At 49.7% G+C, this 16,984-nt stretch overlaps 1 protein-coding gene across 1 annotated transcript; it reads right to left on the bottom strand.

The window, feature by feature from the left end:
• Window positions 1-1,223: 1,223 nt before the first annotated feature.
• Window positions 1,224-2,365, bottom strand: GSX1 (GS homeobox 1). Its single transcript, XM_075081905.1, has 2 exons — window positions 1,978-2,365; window positions 1,224-1,579 (listed from the first exon to the last, which is right to left on the bottom strand). Exons 1-2 carry the CDS (start codon window positions 2,363-2,365, stop codon window positions 1,224-1,226), a joined length of 744 nt encoding a protein of 247 aa, XP_074938006.1.
• Window positions 2,366-16,984: the final 14,619 nt, after the last annotated feature.

Genomic DNA, 16,984 nt, shown 5'->3' with positions numbered 1-16,984 from the left:
GCGGGACCTGCAGGCTGCTTTTCCGCCGGGGCTTTCCACCGAGAAGCCGCGCGTAAAAACGGGCGCCCCGCTTCCCCGACGGCAAAGCGGGGCCGGGAGGCTGCGGGGCCGGAGCGGGGCTGCCGGAGCGGGGCGGCAGTGCAAGCGGGAGCCCCGGCAGGGCCGGCCCCGGCCCCGGCGGTTAGCGGAAGGCCGGGTCCGCCCTTCCCGGGTAGAGGCGGCGGGCACCTGGAGCAAGGAGCCGACCCCAGCCGCCAGCCGGGTGTTTATATTCACCTATAGCCGTACCTATAGGTGTGTGCAAATGGCGTATCTCTCTCCCGCAGAGCTGCTAACGGGAAGAGAGGCGTGATGGAAAAGGAAAGGTGTTCAGCTGAGCCAGACTCCTTTAGCTTTGCGGGGAGGACCGAGAGAGCCTCCGGGACAGGAGGGGGTCCCCCGCAGCCCTGTACCTTCAACACGGGCCGGAGAATGGAAGAGTTCCCGCCATCCGCGGTCGCCGGGGCGGGCGAGTCCCGGTGGCGGGCTACAGCGGAGAGGGATGGGGAGCAACGCCCACAGACCTCGAGCGGCTGCTTTCTACGTGAGAGGAGGGAAATAAACCAACAACGAGCTTTTATTGTTGTCATCATCATTATTATCATCGCCATCGTCGTTTCTCTGCACATAAATAAATAAATAAATATCTCCCGGGGCGGGGGAACAGTACAACCACAGCTGCGCACCCGGCAGCGACCAAGTGAAAACAAAACTGAGAACAATTATAGAAGAAAAACAAATAAAATAGAAGAGTTAAAAATAGCCCAAACATCCCCCGACCCTCCCCATCCACCGGTTTTCGGGCCCCGCCGAGTTACCAGAGCGAGCCCCGGGGCAGCATCCCTCCGGCGGCCCGCACTGCCCGCCGCCACGCAGCATCCCCCGGAGCGCGGGGAGGTCTATGAGGAGCCTCCCGGGCCCGGGGCTCTGCCTGCGGGGAGACAAGTGAGACAGCACTACGGGGGGAGGCCTGGGGTCCTAGGGAGCAGTTTATTTACAACAGGGTGCACGGACCCCCGGCCCTTGGGCCGGGGGTCTAGAAAGGCAAGGAAGTCCTTCGTAAATTACACAGATTATACAAAACGGTATAAAATCCTTCGGCTGCGTGTCAGCACCGGAGCAGGTAGGACTCCCCCTCCTGCTCTCGCCACAGTTCCTGGGGAGCCGAGGTGGGCGTCGGGGAGCTAAGGGGTGACTGCGAGGCCTCTGTCGTCCTTCCCCGAGGAGGACGGAGACATACGCAAGTCCTCGTCGTCTTCCGAGCACTTGGTGGTGGAAAGGGACGAGCATTTGCAGCTGTGGCCGGCCCCCCCGCCCCGGTGGGAGCTGCTTTTGCCTTCTTTCTTGTGCTTGACCCGTCGGTTCTGGAACCAGATCTTCACCTGCTTCTCGGAGAGGTTCAGGTAGGTGGCGATCTCGATTCGCCGCAGCCGGGAGAGGTACATGTTGGAGGCGAACTCCCTCTCCAGCTCCAGGAGCTGGGTGCTGGTGAAGGCGGTGCGCATCCGCTTGCTGCTGGGCAGCTGGCTGGACGTGCTGTCTGCGGAGCGGAGCGGGGCGCACCATCAGGGCCTGCCGGACCCGCCGCCCCCCGCCCCGCAGCGCCCGCACCCCCCGGGCCCTGCTGCGCCCCCGCCCCGCCGCCCTCTCTGCGGGGCCGCAACGCTCCCTCCCCGGGCGCCCCGGCAAGCGGCTGCCGGGCTCACGGTGTGCCGGGGCCGCCTTCCCCCCGTTTCCACCGCCTGGGGCGGAGGCTCGGCGGGCAGCGACGGCGCTTCCCCTGCGCATCCCTCGGGGCACCGGCGAAGGGAAGCGCTCGGACTCCCCGTCCAGCCCTTCGGCATGGACCTGCCCCCCTCCTCGGGATCCCCATCAGCTCCCCGCAGCGACCACGGCTGGCATGCAGGCGTGTTCCCCCCCCACGCGTGCCCCCCTTACCCACGGAGATGCAGTGGAACTGCCGGGGGTCGGGCAGCGGGTAGGCGCCCTGGTAGAGCGCCGGTGCGTGCCCGACGCTGACGGCGGAGACGGAGTGCTGCTGGCGGGCCAGGGGCGAGTGGCAGTACTGGGAGCCGAAGGGAGGGAAGGAAGCCTTGATGAGGGGGATGGCGGGCGGCGGCGGGTGCAGCTGGGAGGCGGTGACACAGAGCGGGCAGACGCAGAGCAGCCCGGCCTTCCCGGCGTGGCAGGCGCCGGCCGGCAGCCCGGGCAGCGGGTGCGAGGGATGCACGGCGTAGGGGAAGAGCGGCGGCGGCGGGCTGCCCTCCCCCTTCTTCTCGCCCGCCTCCCGCAGCACCAGCGAATCCACCAGGAAGGAGCGCGGCATGGCCCCGCGCAGCGCCCCGCGCAGCGCCCGCGCAGCGCCGCTGGCCAGCCCGAGTGGTGCTGAACGCCGCCCGCCCGCCCGCTTTAAATAGCACCCGCGCCATGTGATGGCGGCGCCGGGGCGCTCAATAGGCTTTCTGTGCCTCTTCTCTTGGCATTCACGCCGCACGCTCCCTCATTATTTCCCTTGTTAACTAAATGAACTGCATAATGTACTCTATTCTTGTCGACCCCACCCACGCCGTAGCAGGCGGCCTCTCCCCTCCTCTCCCTTTGGCGGGGTTATTTTCTCATTCTCTCGCGATTTAATATTCTTTTCTTTCTCTTTATCGCTCTCCTTCGCTTTCAGCCCAGCTTTCAGCCCGCTCCCCCTTGTTTATTTTGCCGGCTGCAGCCGCGGTCTCCGCCGGCGCCAGCTTCCCCTGCCAGCCCCCCGGCGCCTTTCCCACCTGTGGCACCGGCTCGGCCCCCCAGCCACGCCGGCCCCTCTTTCTCCCTCTCTCCCCTCGCCGCCGGGCTGCTTCGTCCCTGTTACCGCGCCCACCGCCGGCCCCAGCCCCGTCTCTTTGTTCCCAGCCCGGTAGCCGGGACCTGCCGCTTATCGCTGTTGCCGCCGTCGGGCGAGACCCCCGGCTACCGGGATGTGCCAGCCGGCGCTCCACTCCCAGGTGCTCCCTGCGTGGGCGTGGGCACCGATACGGGCCACGGAGCGCCACGAGCATCGCGGGTGTGCCGGTGCGGGTATAGAAACCCCGCCACGCAAGATGCCGTGCCGTCTCGGCGGCACCCACGGCCAGCGCTTCAGCGGAGGGAGAAGAGGCGCTCGAAACATTCCGCACCTCTTTATACCTGCTCCCTTTGCCCCGTTTTAGCGGTAACACCCGCCTCTCACCGTCGTGCCCCGGTCCTGGTCCCCGTCCCCGTCCCGCACCGCCCGGGACCGCAGCTGGGGCTGCGGGGACCGGCAGGGAAACGGCTTATTTCTCCCGTACGGCGAGAATTAGCATCAGTACACCGGCCGGGGTCTGGATTTCTTAGCACAGGGATCTGCAAAACTTCTAGCGGGGTCTAAAGCTCGTTTCTGCGCGTTCGTCTGAGCTAATGCGCACCGGCGCTTCCCCGCGCAGGAGCTCCCGGCGTGGGGCTCCCCGCAGCTTGCTCAGTTTGTAGGTGAATAAGGGATGCTAACAATAAGAAGGAAAAAAAATATTAATCGGGATACATTTTCTTCCCCCATCTTCCCGTTTAATATACGGGAGGGAAAAAAAGGCAAAGGCACCCGCCAACTCCCGTCAAAATGTGGGGAGATTTCTCCCTACAGTAACCTGCCCGCCTCAAAAACAAATGGACTTTTTAAAATGAAGGGAAGGAAAAGCCTTGGAAGCAGTGTACGTGGCTTGTACATGGCTTGTACAAAGGCTGTTCTTGCCTGCAGCCGCATTTCTCACCGAAGCTCAGCCGAGGTACTGTTGATGCCCGAGCTAGAAGTGTACATATGTGCACAAATAAATGATGAAAAATACAGAACGGACAAAAACGAATGCTAGTTAAAAACTCGGTCCCGCAATGATTTAGAAAGGATTTCCAAGCGCCCTTCCCCTGAAAACGTTGATGGGGTTTGGATTTTTTTGTTTTGTTTTGTTTTTAAGGAACTGAAATTTAAAGCATTTTCCCCCGGAGCTGGCGCCCGGGAAGGGGCATCTCTCCCCGCTGAGAAGTGGCCAGCCGCCGATGGGGGGGTTTGATTCAGTCTGAGCCCGAGGGATTCCCGCTGCCCAGGGGCTGAACCCCAGGGCTCCGAGCCGCAGGGAGGCAAAGGGTTAACAGCCCCTGAATGCACACCAAGCCCAAAGCTACTGGGAAAGAATATCCAAAAAAATAACCAGTTTTTTTTTTTTTTTCCAGCCGCTGGACCTTATTGAATGTCATTGAAGAAAGTTTTGAATGCCAGATAAAGAGAGGCGAATTAAAGTGTGTGACAGCAGAGGATAAGCAAACACAAAGAGAACTCTGTCACACTTTGGGCAAAATCCGTGGGCTTTTTACCAAGCCTCTTCGCTATGATTGAATTAAGTAATAGGAAAACATTTTCTTTCAGTTTAGAGCCATTAGACAAAAACTTCAAAGCGAATAACACTTTTTAATGTGCAGCCCAACAATGGAATCTGTTTTGTGCTGAAATGTTTAAATGGTTTGTTGTGCAACTGTGGGCTGAAATAACCCAGACTGCAGCAAAATAGCATCCTTCAGGCCGTTTTATGAGCGCCTGAAACTAGCACAGACCTTTAATCCCAGCTCTTTAAACTAGCCTCCCCTGTCTTTTTCGCCGCCCCCCCCATTTTCTTAATAGGGGAAATTCTCGTATATTTGCCGCCTCGAAGCCATCGCCGCTAAACGAAAACGGCACCGGGAGCGGGGGAGAGGCTGCCGCCGAGGGGGTAGGCGCTGCCGGCGGCTCGGGGTGTCGCGGGGGGACAGGGGGAGCCCCCCCTGCGGCTGCGGGGTTACCCCCGGACAGGCTGCCCCGGCCCCGCGGAGGTCGTGCCGGGACAGGGTCGCCGGTGCCACCGGGACGTGCCGGCACTCGGGCTCCGGAGGTTGAGAAATGCCCGGTGGTGAATCCTGGCCCCCGCGCCCTGCGCTGGCTCTCGGACCCCCCACCCCAACCCGCGGGTGGAGCATGAGAAGAGGGAGACATTACGGTGCGCAGCAGCCGGGGGGACCCTCGATGAAGGGAGGGTCCGGTACCGCTGCGGGGGATGAAGGAGAGGGAGCAAAAGCGTTAGCACTGACTGAGGCGCGTCTTCCCGTTTGGGAGCTGTGGGGTCTATGGCACTGCTGCCTGCGAGGGGAGAAGGTGTCAGCCTGCCACTGCCTGGGGACAGCTGTATGGACACTGGCTGGAGAGAGGTCCCTCATCGTCTGGAGGGACCAGCCGTTGCCTTTTGTGACGAGGCCCTCACTGTCCGGGGTAGCGGCCATTAATATCTGGGGGTGGGAGGTGACAAACCCTATTAGGAGAGCACGGAGAGGTGCGTTAGCTCAGGGACAGAGGGGGTGAGGCTGGGATCCTGCTGGGGTGGGATGGACTCACTGTCACTACCACACGGTAGCTGAGAAGGACTCATGATTTTGGGGGGACTGTAATATTCCCCCGCCTAGCCCAATAAATGATTTTCTAATGGCAAATAACAAAACATAAATGAAAGCCACTACTGAACCACAAGCCACACACCACGTGGTGGATTATCCAAAGAATGTGTCTTTTTGAAGACACACCCAGGAGCAAGACCATGAGGTACCTGTGCACCCCTTTAATTAACTTGTCCACAGAATGAACCTGAGTTTACTTGAGTAACCAGAAATATATTTTTAAAAAATCACTGCTTTATCAGCAACATTGATTTTTGTGCCTGCTGCACTTTCCTCACTGGCCTCTTGCTTTGCTGAACAGGACTAACTGCATGAACAGATACCCAAAGCACATTATTTTGGGCTCCTGACTCAAACTGTACTCTGTACAGAATGGTTGTTTCCTCATGGACTTATCTTGCACCCTGACACAACAGAGCCTGCGTGACCAGCCAGTTTTGCAGTGTTTATTTCCACAGCATCTCAGAGGAGAGGTAGTGCAAGCTCCATTCTGCTGAAGGACCAACCAAGACAAAGTGGTGAGGACTGGTACCCTTCTGGGACCGGCAGATAGATGATGCCAGTGGGGTGCTCATGTCACTCTATGTTTATGTGAAGCTCAGTGTCTGAAAACTGCAGTGTGTATTTTGTGCCCTGCCTTTGGTCAAATGCTGAAAGTGTTTGGCACCCTCAAAGCCAGGCTTCAGGGGAGGGAAGCAGTCTGTGAGACAGTGAGAAGAACAGCGGTATTGAGTACCTGCAGAAAAAGAGAGATCCCTTTCAAGCATTTGCTGGGTGATCTACTTTGCACTGTCTGTGAATACAGTCAGAGAAGCAGAAATAAACTCCAGTCTAAACACAGGCCACTTTGCATCACACCAGAAGCCCATCTACAGCTGTAATTTCTCTGCAGCAGTGGCTGTAGTGGAAAGCTGAGGAAGCCTATGGGAAAAAGGCAAGTGTAGGGTGATCATTCCCTGGCTTCTAGAAACAGAGGTTAGATGTTTACGTTCAAACCCAGTTCTTCCAAAATAAAAGGCAAAACCACAGCTTGATTTGTCATGAAGTTGCCCTATGTTTTCCTTCAGCTCTTGTCGTATCTATCAATTCCTTCCAAATTTATCATTGTATAAGTTTGGTAGCCTGCCAGCAATGGCTTTCACCATGCAGCCCTGCTACATTTCCGTCACAGTTGATTCAGTTTTATCTAGTTTCCTTCACAAACTGTCAAGGCAATAATTAATCTATGTCAGTAAAACCTGTGCCAGAGGAGGACCAAATCAAAGCTGCCTGTTTCCAGGACCTGGATTTTTTTTCCTTTGATTACTTTCAACAGCAGATATTGAAGGTGGAGATTTGCCATTTAGTTTTCCTTCGGGCCTGTTGCTTGCTAACAGAGTGGGTCTATAAGTGAATCCTTTAATCACCTTCCAAGGAGACAGTTTGGTCCTCTGTTTCCCCTCCGTGATTTGACCTTTCAGTCAGGAGGAGTCAAAGAAGTAGTTGGACGGAAATGGGAAAAAGTAACAGAAAAAGTAGGAATGTGTAAAATACACAATTTAAAATAGACCTTTGCTTTTATAGAGAGACCACATTTCAGATTGCTGGTGACCTTGTAAGACAAAAGGACACACAGGATAGAGAAGTCCCTGAGAGTAATGAAGACAAGGAATTGCAAAAAGGAGCTGCATGTGAGTTCTGCAAATCTGGTTAAATTATTAAATTGTTAGAGAAATGTTAATTCAACCTCAGAATCCATGCTGTTTCCCAGGCATTTATGATTGTCATCTTCTCCTTTCTCCAAATTTCTCACCTTTACATATGCTGAGTCCTTTACAAACTGAACGTTTTTGAAGTTGTCAGTCTGCCCTTTGAGAACATCCAAGGGGAAATTCTGTCATCTCTTACAGTAAGACACTATATTGTATCTATTATTTCTGTGAATCATTTGAACAGTTTTCTGCAGCCTGATGGGCTTATTTGCAGGTTTTAATCACATTCCTGTGGCAAGTACTCAACAAACCATTTTGATCTGTAGCATGTTTACCTGGGATTATGGAGATGCTGGTTTCAGTGTTGGCTTCTCATCCCCTGCTGGTAGATTTGGAAGGTTCTGCATTAATTATGGTTATTACTGAATGAGGCATCCAGTTAGTTCATTCCGTGATGGAAGAGAGTCAAATAAAGGTCTATTAGAGGTATTTTAGAGTCACTGTTAAAGATTTTTCTTCAACTCCTCCTAAGTGAAGTGGTACATGAAACTGGTAGGAAAAAGCAGAATTTTCCTGTCATTTAAAAAAGAATATCATAGAGCTGAAGACGTTGGAGTCAATAAAGATACTCAAGATCAAACTCTGCTTGAAAGACTACCAGGACTTGTACTTCCCAGGCAGAGTTCCCCAACACACAGAAGACATTTCCTAGATGTTTTTGCAGTGTGGCTACACAGCCACATGCAGAAACACACCATGAGTGTTGTCGGAGGAGTATAGCAAATGGGACATGGTATCTTGCTTTGGATCAATGGCTAGTAGGTTGTGCACGGTGAGTGGCAAGGGTTGAGAGAAAAGAGGGAGGCCTGCTCGTCTGCAGCAAGGTTTCCTGGCCATTGCTGGTGGTGTAGAGGTAGAGCCTAAAAGCTGCAGACAAGAACTGCGTAGCTTGGTTCTTTCTTTGATGTTGGTGAATGCATGTTCCTCAAGTGTTTATCACACATGTATGTGAAATGATTATCTTGGATGTTTATTCGGCATGTGGAAAGCAGATCTCACCAAGTTAATTCGTTTAACTTGCCAGTCCTGGCAGTAGACTGAGAAGAGGAACACTCTGAACTGGCAAAATTATTTTCTTCTTTTTATGGTATTTTGAAGACTTAAGAAACCATTTTGAATACAGTAGAGTATTCAGAACATACTAGGTTACATGTGTTTGTGTATCTGGATATGAACTTGTATATTATATTATTAAATATATCGATCAATATATCAAGTGTATAGGATAAGATTGTACAGCCGTACACAATAATATTGTAAAATTTAATAGAAATAATTTCCTGGAAGCTGATCACAGTAATTTGTTGACCTCCTTATATATGCATGGAAGTCTTCCAGTACAGAGCAGAACATTTTTTTAGAGACACAAAACAAGCATTAGTTAACAAAAACAGCAACATGGGTATCCAAGTTAGCGTATGACAAAAGTATGTGATGGCACTGTGGTTTTCTGTACATTTCAAATGGAAGTAAAGCCTGCAAACCTCATTCTTCCACTTCCTTGGTTTTGCAAGTATAATGACCCAACACAAAGAAAGTTTGGATCCGTAGTTGTTGCACAGCTGAGCTACTGCTGGTGATGTGCACGAGCAAGGAAGCTTGAAGTTTCTCTTGAAGGAGCTCACTTCTTGACTTTAGTCTAATGCCCCAATCACTCCCATCATGGGCTAAGGTGTTTCCCTCCATCATGCTTTAGAGATCCTGTTGATCAGATGATCCCAAGCAGAGCTGTCTTATGTTTTGGGAAGGTAAGCCAAAGCTGTGTGCTCTGGTAGCTCTATGAAAGACACCACCACAGGTTAAGGGCCTTATTCCAGTGAAGTTCAATGGGAAGACAGCATATACCAATATCCAAGTTGGTTATCATGGACTTTTGGAATCCCACAGAGTTTGTCAGACCCTTGAACTTCAACTCTTGCAGTCTGCATGAAATACTTACCTATGAAAAGATACATTTGTGGCAGTATAAATGCTTACCAGCAGCCGTTCAAAATATACTTTATCCCCTGTAAGAAGTTAAATAATCATTGTCAAACTTTGTAGTACTACTGTGTGTTAACTTCCGCTGTACCTATTACAGATATATAGAGAATGTGCTGTTGCAAAAGGAGGGAGTCTACATAAGAGCTGTGGTCCTCTTTGGCTCCCTTTGTAGTCAGTGGGGAGAAGCAAGTACCTGCAGGGAGGGATTAATTTGACTTACTTCAGAAATCCTTAAAGTGAAATAAAACCCACCAGAAATGTCTGTCTTGTGCTACAAAGAATCCCTAAATGCCTAATCCAGATGTATGTGTCCAGGTGAAGTCCACTCATGCTGTCTCTCTGTACTGCTCTGTTTAAGCTGTTGCCTTTTCTCATGGGTGGAGGCTCCAACATTTTGGAGCATGGACTCTCCAAAAGCAGTGAGTTTGCACAGCAAGGTAGCCAGGAGCAGGCTATGAGGAGCCCCTCTACTCTATGGCTTCCCCCACTTGTTACGTCTATGCTTGTTTCCTTGCTCTTCTGCTACCTTTGGCAGCTTATACAGGTGAGGTCAGAGCCCATTAACTCCACCCCCGTCCCAGAGTACAGAAACTAATTAGAGCCCTGGGTGTTAAAAATGTGTCTTGGGAGATCAAAGTGATCCATTAGATTTTAGTCAGCCATTCTTCTTCACTCTGTATTTTCTACATTTTCCCTCCAGTTTTCCAACTTCACTCCTTCTTTGGATGCTCTTCTTATTTTTCCTCCTCTTCTTCAGTGTCTATAATTTTGTCCATCACCATCTTCATTAGCTGTCTTTGTTTTCTTCTCTTCAGCCAGATCACTATCTCAGTAAATGGAGCAATTCTTCTAATAGCCCTTCACTCAGAAGTGTGAGAGAAGAGGTCAGAGTCTGGATGAATGAAGTCTTCCACTTATCCCTGCCAAAAGATCAAACTAGGAGGGAGGACAAACAGGACTGATAGTATCTTCTCCAAATTTTTCATGTTGCCCAGATACAGGGCTTGGGGTGTGGGGTGGGGTGGGGTAAGAATATACCATAGAAGGACAGCATTTTGTCTGCTGCAGATTAGGAGACTCTACTGTCTTGGTCACAGACACATAAAATGAAATAATAAATTAATCTCACCATTAAGAACAGGCTGGGGGAAAAATCAATGTTGCAGTCAAGTAAGATGAGAGAAATTTCAGAATTTTCTACATATGTCATGAGACCAGTTGTGGCCAGAGATGAATAAACACAGACCCAATCTTCAGCACCAATTGATAAACCTCAGCAACTGCACAAACCATTCCTTTTTCTTCCTGAGAGATTTTAACCAAACTTCGTTCTGCTCTTTTTTTCATGTCCAAGCTCAGATCAAATATTGAAATAGTTTCCTTCATGGTTAAAAACAGCTGGAAAGGGACTGGAAGTGGGGAGGGTGTCAGAGGTCTCCAGACCCAGGCTGGCTTTTGGTGTGTTCATCGATATGCTTAATGTACACACAAAAGCACCTAGGAGATCTTCTTTGCTAAGTAGTATCCTGGCCAGGTTGCTTAAGGAAAAGACGGGGACTCTCTGGAGGCATCATTATTATGGCGATGCCTGAAGGGCAAAACTATGGCCAATGCATGTCCTCCAGCTGTTTTGTCATTAAAATAGACCATATTTGGCTTGATCAAAGAGAGAAAGCAGGGTCACATAAAGGAGCTTAAACATCCTGGCAAATGCTCACCAGTATTGTCATCACAGAGACATCTCTTCTCTGCGGCCTCTGGGCCACGAGAGGTATGTAGTGCAGAGTCTTCTCTGCAGCCTTGCTGGTATCCACAGAAACTCTTCAGTACTGGCAAAAGCAGAGCAAGGAAAAGCAGCAGTAAACCTCTTACTTGTGTTTTCAGTTTTACCCCCTTTAACAAACGAGCTGGCCTACAGAAAGAAAAAATAGACTGGACTGTGTCTGCCACAAGTTTTAATCTCTTTCTTCCTGTGGACACTCTCTGTCTTTTATTTTCTTGATTCTTTTTCTTTCCAGCAGTATAATCAACCTCATGTCAGGAAAGAAGATCCTCCCTTCAGAAGGGATGGGGTTTTCTTTATCACCAATGGCCTCAAAACTACATCTTCCTTTTTCAGAGGTGAAGCAGCGAGGGAAGGCTCCTGAACCAAATTTCCTTTGCTGTTCTGGGCAAGATCCTACAGCATCTCTCAGTATAGGAAGCACCTTGCTCTTAAAGGCAGCAGCACTTTCGAGGAGTCTTTGACCAACCTGGGTGCTGCTGGGCTTTTCTCTCCAGTACAGGACTCATTTTGGTAGCTGTAGCTCACAAGTCTTGGCCTTACCATCGTCCTCTTCATGAAGCTGCAGCACCCTCTCTTACCTTTGCCCAGGGTACTTGCCTGGGCTGATCTGTTTTATGGTACCAACTTTTTCTTTGTCTGGTCCATCTGTGCTTTGTTCAGAGTGCTATTTTTGGCCTAGGGAAGCTTGGCTTCTCTCAGCAGAGATAACAACCAAATCATTTGCAACACTGAGTGCTTCCACAGGGAAAAAACAATCCTACAGCTCTCTCTTATTTTAGACATTTTGAGGCAGTTATTTTTAGACTTGATTACTAATCATTTCACTTTCATGTACATTTTGGCTTTACTATAGTACTTAAAATGAAAAGTTACTATAATATATGGGGTTAGCAGAACTTCCATGAGGCACAGCTGTTCAGCACCCCATTAGGTACAGTCCACAGCATTTATCATTTTTTTACACACACACACAGATACAGAGGCAGACAGTGAGCACAACTACATGTCTCTCCCAGGGCAGCAAAGCTATAGACTCATTTCTCACAGACACCGGGGCTTAGGCTCTGCTCCCCAGATGTGTTAGGATTGGAGAAGACCTGCAGGTAAATCCAGCTGGAGCTGCAGGCTGTTACTGCCCTGGGGACATAGCCTTCTGCGGCTTGACCCCACATCGTCCCTGCTCCATGGACATCACATCTGCTCCTGCCCCGCCTGGGGTGGTTGGGTTAACCACCTTTTTGCAAGCTCAACAAAATAGATTTTTAAAAGTGAGAGAAAGTGTCTGACGTGTTTATGCTGTGTTATTTAAGCAGTAGATTCAGCAGAGCACAAATGTGGTTCTTAGAGAAATAAAAAAGGGTTAGGAAGAAAGAGGAAAGCATTACCATAAGGAGGCAGAAGTGCAGGACTTTCATTGTCTTGTGCCATACTGTTGTGTGAAGGTGTATATCTGTGTGTTGGTTGTTCGCTCCCCTGGTGTGGTGGGTGACCCAGCAGAAACACACTTGTCTGAAGAATCTCATTGTCCCAGTTTTGGAAACATGGGTTTTCTTTAAGGTACTCTGGCTGTGGCCTGTGGGGAGGGCAGCGCACACCACGGTGGGTCCATCCCAGGGCTGATTGTAGTCACTGTGCAGCAGAGGGGCCCCATCCCAGCTTGGCGTCTCTGGAGCGCAGCAGCTCTGTGGCCAGCCCCTCTCCTATCAGTCACCCTCCCACATGGCCAGCCAGGACTCCAGGGGTGGCTGGAGAGGCTCTCCAGGAGCCCCCACAGTGCTTTCCCGAGCCAACCCTGGAGACATCAGCAGTCACAGAGCCAAGGTTGGGGTCAGAGTTGTTTGTTTCTCCCCAGCAAGTTGGCAAAGAATGAGTGGCGTACATGGTGCTCCCCCTGCCCCCCGCTCGGCTGGGGGGTGCAGCCCTCTTGTTGCCCCTCGGCCTCTCCTGCTGACCTTTTCTCCACCGCCACGTTTTCCCACACAGAGGATGTTTGTGTGTGGCTGTGAAAGGGGGTCTCCCGATTGTCCCGTGGCCGTTGCTGCACAGCACATGCCGAAACAGCTGTAGCAGGGTGAGAGCATTGCTCAGGGACAGCCTCTGAGATGCTGGGGCCAGCGGCTTTGCAGTGCCTGCCAGCTGGGTTTTGGCAGCACGTGGTGCTGGCTGTAGCCAGCAGTCCTCAAGGTTGGTGTCTGTGGTGGCAACAGCTCCACAACTTCAGTGTTGCTGTATATTTCAGAAAGGCTCCTCTGCCTCTTCATAGAGTAACACAATTTAGATCAACAGTAAAATCTCCCTTTGAAGGGAAGAGACCTTAGAGTGAATGATTGTATTGGCTGCATGTGACATGGAAAAGGATCACAATAGTACATGTGTGTTTGTGCCTGTGTATTCAGGACTGTCCCATGTTTGTCTGTAAAAAAGATGCTCCATTGAGGCAGGTGTTTGCAATCTAAATTAGATGGCAAGAAATATTTTGCAGACACGACAGCGAATCAAATATAAAGCATGACCAGAAGTAGACTGAATAGCTGGTGAAGGCTCCTAATACAGTCAAAGTCATGACAAATGTTTCCCTTTCCCTGAAAAACAAAGTCAAAGAAATACCAAAGATAAACTTTTAAAAAATCCAAAATACAAACACACGCAGAGATGCAATACCTGAGGCTGAAAATCACCGTTGTGGGCCCCGTGAAGCCTACCAGCATGCAGAATTTAATTCAGCTGCAGGTCCTGTAAGTGGGGGAAAGGCAGCCAAGATGTGAGTGTAAGCAAAGGGAAGAGCTCTGGCACTGCCATACCAGAGCATGTGTGGCATTGGATGGGAAAGGCAAAGACTACTTACCCTCCATCCCCCTGAGGGGATACACACTGCCACCTGCTTTCTAGCAATTTCCTCAGCTCTGCATTTTCACCATGTAATTTTTGCAGTATAATGCCTATATCTGCTGAAAAGCCTTTCAGATTTGTGTTGAGTATCATGAAGAATAGTGTGAGGTTCTCAACTGGGGCATCTCCCTAAGTTTAAAAGTGTAAAAATCTCAGCTACCTGTTCCTTAACTAACATGTGCCAGAAGGCTGAAGTGTTGAGCATTACAGTGCCAGAGAAACCTGGTCCAGGGCAGCACAGCACGGTGGGGTTCAGACATGTATCTGCAGCAACAGCACACTGCAGACTGTTGCTGTGCTGCTTTCACTTGGCCAAGTCGCGTATTGTCCCACTTGGGATTAATGACCATGGAATAGACCCTCCTCAGGATGCTGTTGGGTACATGGGTTTGAGTTGATTTGCCTGCTGTTTCACTGCTGACATGGCCATTCGGGGAGCCATGTCTGAGGACAGGGCTGCACCCACACCTCCCTCCTGCACAGGCAGAGCTCACAGTGGTTGCTGGACCAGTAAATGAAAAGGAAGGGCAAGTCACCTTTGTGGTATTACTGGCTGGATGCTGAGAAACAAGTACGTTTAACTTTGATTAGAAGAATTAGATTAGAAGTGAAACTTGTTTCCCTGTCTTTTCTCAAAGCTTCACCTCAGCCTTTGCTCACACAGACAGAGCTTGCACACAGAGAAAGGTCAGAAAAAGCGCCAGCAAATGAGTGCTTGTGAGACAGGCTTGGGACAGCTGAATGTGCATGTGTGTGCACATCTCTGTGCGTTTGCAGGTCTTTTGGTACCATGACAATGCCAATTTACACTTTGCCTTGAAGTCGTGGAGTTATGAAAAACTGATGTGGCCAAAACAAACAGAAAAGAGTGTAACGTCATAACATTTTGAAATGCAACCCCTCTGGCACTCACACTGTCCTTCAGCCTGTCTTTCAGTGTCCATCCTCAGGTCTTTCCTTAGGCTCCTCAGGGCAGAAACCACTTTCTGAGTGAGTGTTTGTACAGCACCAGGCTCTCCCAGGATCAGCCCCAAAAGCCTTCTATTTCCACAAACCAACCCCAAACCAAAGGTGTGGAAGCCCAAGCTGGCAGAGTGACACTTTATCACAGCTTTTTGCAGCTCTTCTTTCAGTTCAGAGATCCTGGAGCAGCTCAGACTTCAAATGTAAATCAAACTGGAGAAAATTTTACCCTTCTCCAGCCCAGAGGAGGGGAGGAATTAGGTCCTTCCTGAAATGCCGCTCAAAAAGAGCGTTTTTTTCAAGCAAGAATCCTTTTGTGCCAGTTGGAGAGATGGGTCCGAGAAGAGCAGAAAACAAAATCGTTGTGATGTATTCACATTATTTTGTGCACTTTCTCTTAATTCGGCATACAGGCTGACATGGAGAAGTTTTTTTAACATTGAGTGCCTGTGGCAGTATTTTAGATAGTGAGGCAAATGATTTCTCCTACATGGAGAGCTTGGTCAGGGAAACTTTATGATCTCTCACATATTTTAGTACACACTTGCTTGGAAATATACTTATGGTAGAGATATATAACATAAAGCAAATTAGGAGGAAGTAAAAGCCACAGAAAGGTGTTCTGGTTAGCAGGGCATTCAGAAAAATTATAAAATAATTAATATTGAAGAGGATGAAGAACTCCAGAACAGATAGAGTAATTATTTTACCATGAGATTTTTATGTGTGTTAAAATGCAAGGGAATAACCTAGAGCTCGGTGGGTCAGAGGAGAAGCCTGACTCCCTTTGGTTGCATTAGTCTCAAATCTCTGAGTGCACCCATGTATTTGTCCCTGGGAAGATGGCAATGCAATTCCACCCACCACAGCATCTTATGAAACACACCATGGTGTGAGAGTTGGAAGAATATGGTTCAATCAAGGTGTTAAGAAAGTTGCTGCTGCACTCTAAATTATTGGGTTTTCACCTCAGTGATGAAGGTCTTCACCCCAGCACCCCTCTGGACCAGCTGAAGGCAGTCTGTGCAGTGGAGCCGTCCTAGGTGGGACGGTCCCTGTAAATGGGGTATTTCTGGTCGAGGCGTACTTGAAATCATAGTAAAACTGATAGAAAACTAGAAAGCTAGCTGCAAGAAAAAAATAGGCATCTCTGGAGTTTGCAGACATAACAGTGAGTGTATCTTTGTTAATGCCGGGTATTGGACAGAAATGGCTGGTGGCTAAATGTTTTGTGTATCAACAAATATCTCACTGTTCTTCCTCTCATGGCCATGAAGAGAAGAAGGAAAAAGCAGGTCCTCTGGACCCCTGGGCGGAGCAAGCACAGACACTGTCTAAAGGAGAGCAGAGGGAATGTGCAAGCAATGCCATACCCGAGGGTTGCCTACCTGAGCACAACAGCTCCCTGCTAAGCCACCTGCATGATGGGCTGAGGTCCCAGGCGGTGGCTTTCTCGGCACTTTAAGTAAAGACAGCTTGGGACTCCACCAATTCACTTAATGGCAACATTTTGCGGAGTCAGTAGGTGAACTTCTAAAGGTTAAGGCCTTAATCCATAAAGATTAAGGTCTAGCAAAATCAAGAGATGAGTGCTATTAATGCAAATGTAACACATGGAAGACAAATACCATATATTTCTGAGGCTTCCTTTATGGTTTTTCATTGCTTTGGTTTGGCAGTGTTAGACAGCTTCACAGCTAGAGGGGAAAACTGCCAGAGGTTGTTTTTCTACTGTTTTCATATCTTAAAGTATCTTTTTCAGTATAGCTTAACAATATCTCACCATAAAAAAAAAAAACCCCACAAAAAAAACCCCAACCCCAACCAAGTCGAAAACAACAAAAGCCAACCAAAACAAACTTCCCTCTTTCAAGCTGGCTGGTGCTCACTGCCATTCTCCATGTCCCCATCATCACTTTCAAATGAAAACCAGCAGCTCTGTAAACTGGACAGAGAGAAGAGTAACTGTCAGTTTTCTCCAACTGGAATTTATGGATTATGCTTTCTTGCAGAAAAAACAAACCTTCTGAAGACTTTAGTGGCATCTGAAAATATTAGATATTATCTATGTCTAGATACTGTGAATTACTATGTT

The sequence above is a fragment of the Phalacrocorax aristotelis genome, chromosome 1 (genome assembly GCF_949628215.1).
Source record: "Phalacrocorax aristotelis chromosome 1, bGulAri2.1, whole genome shotgun sequence".
In the NCBI taxonomy this organism is placed as follows: domain Eukaryota; kingdom Metazoa; phylum Chordata; class Aves; order Suliformes; family Phalacrocoracidae; genus Phalacrocorax; species Phalacrocorax aristotelis.
Note: the sequence above shows the minus strand (reverse complement) of the source record. Positions and strands in the feature narration are given on the sequence as shown.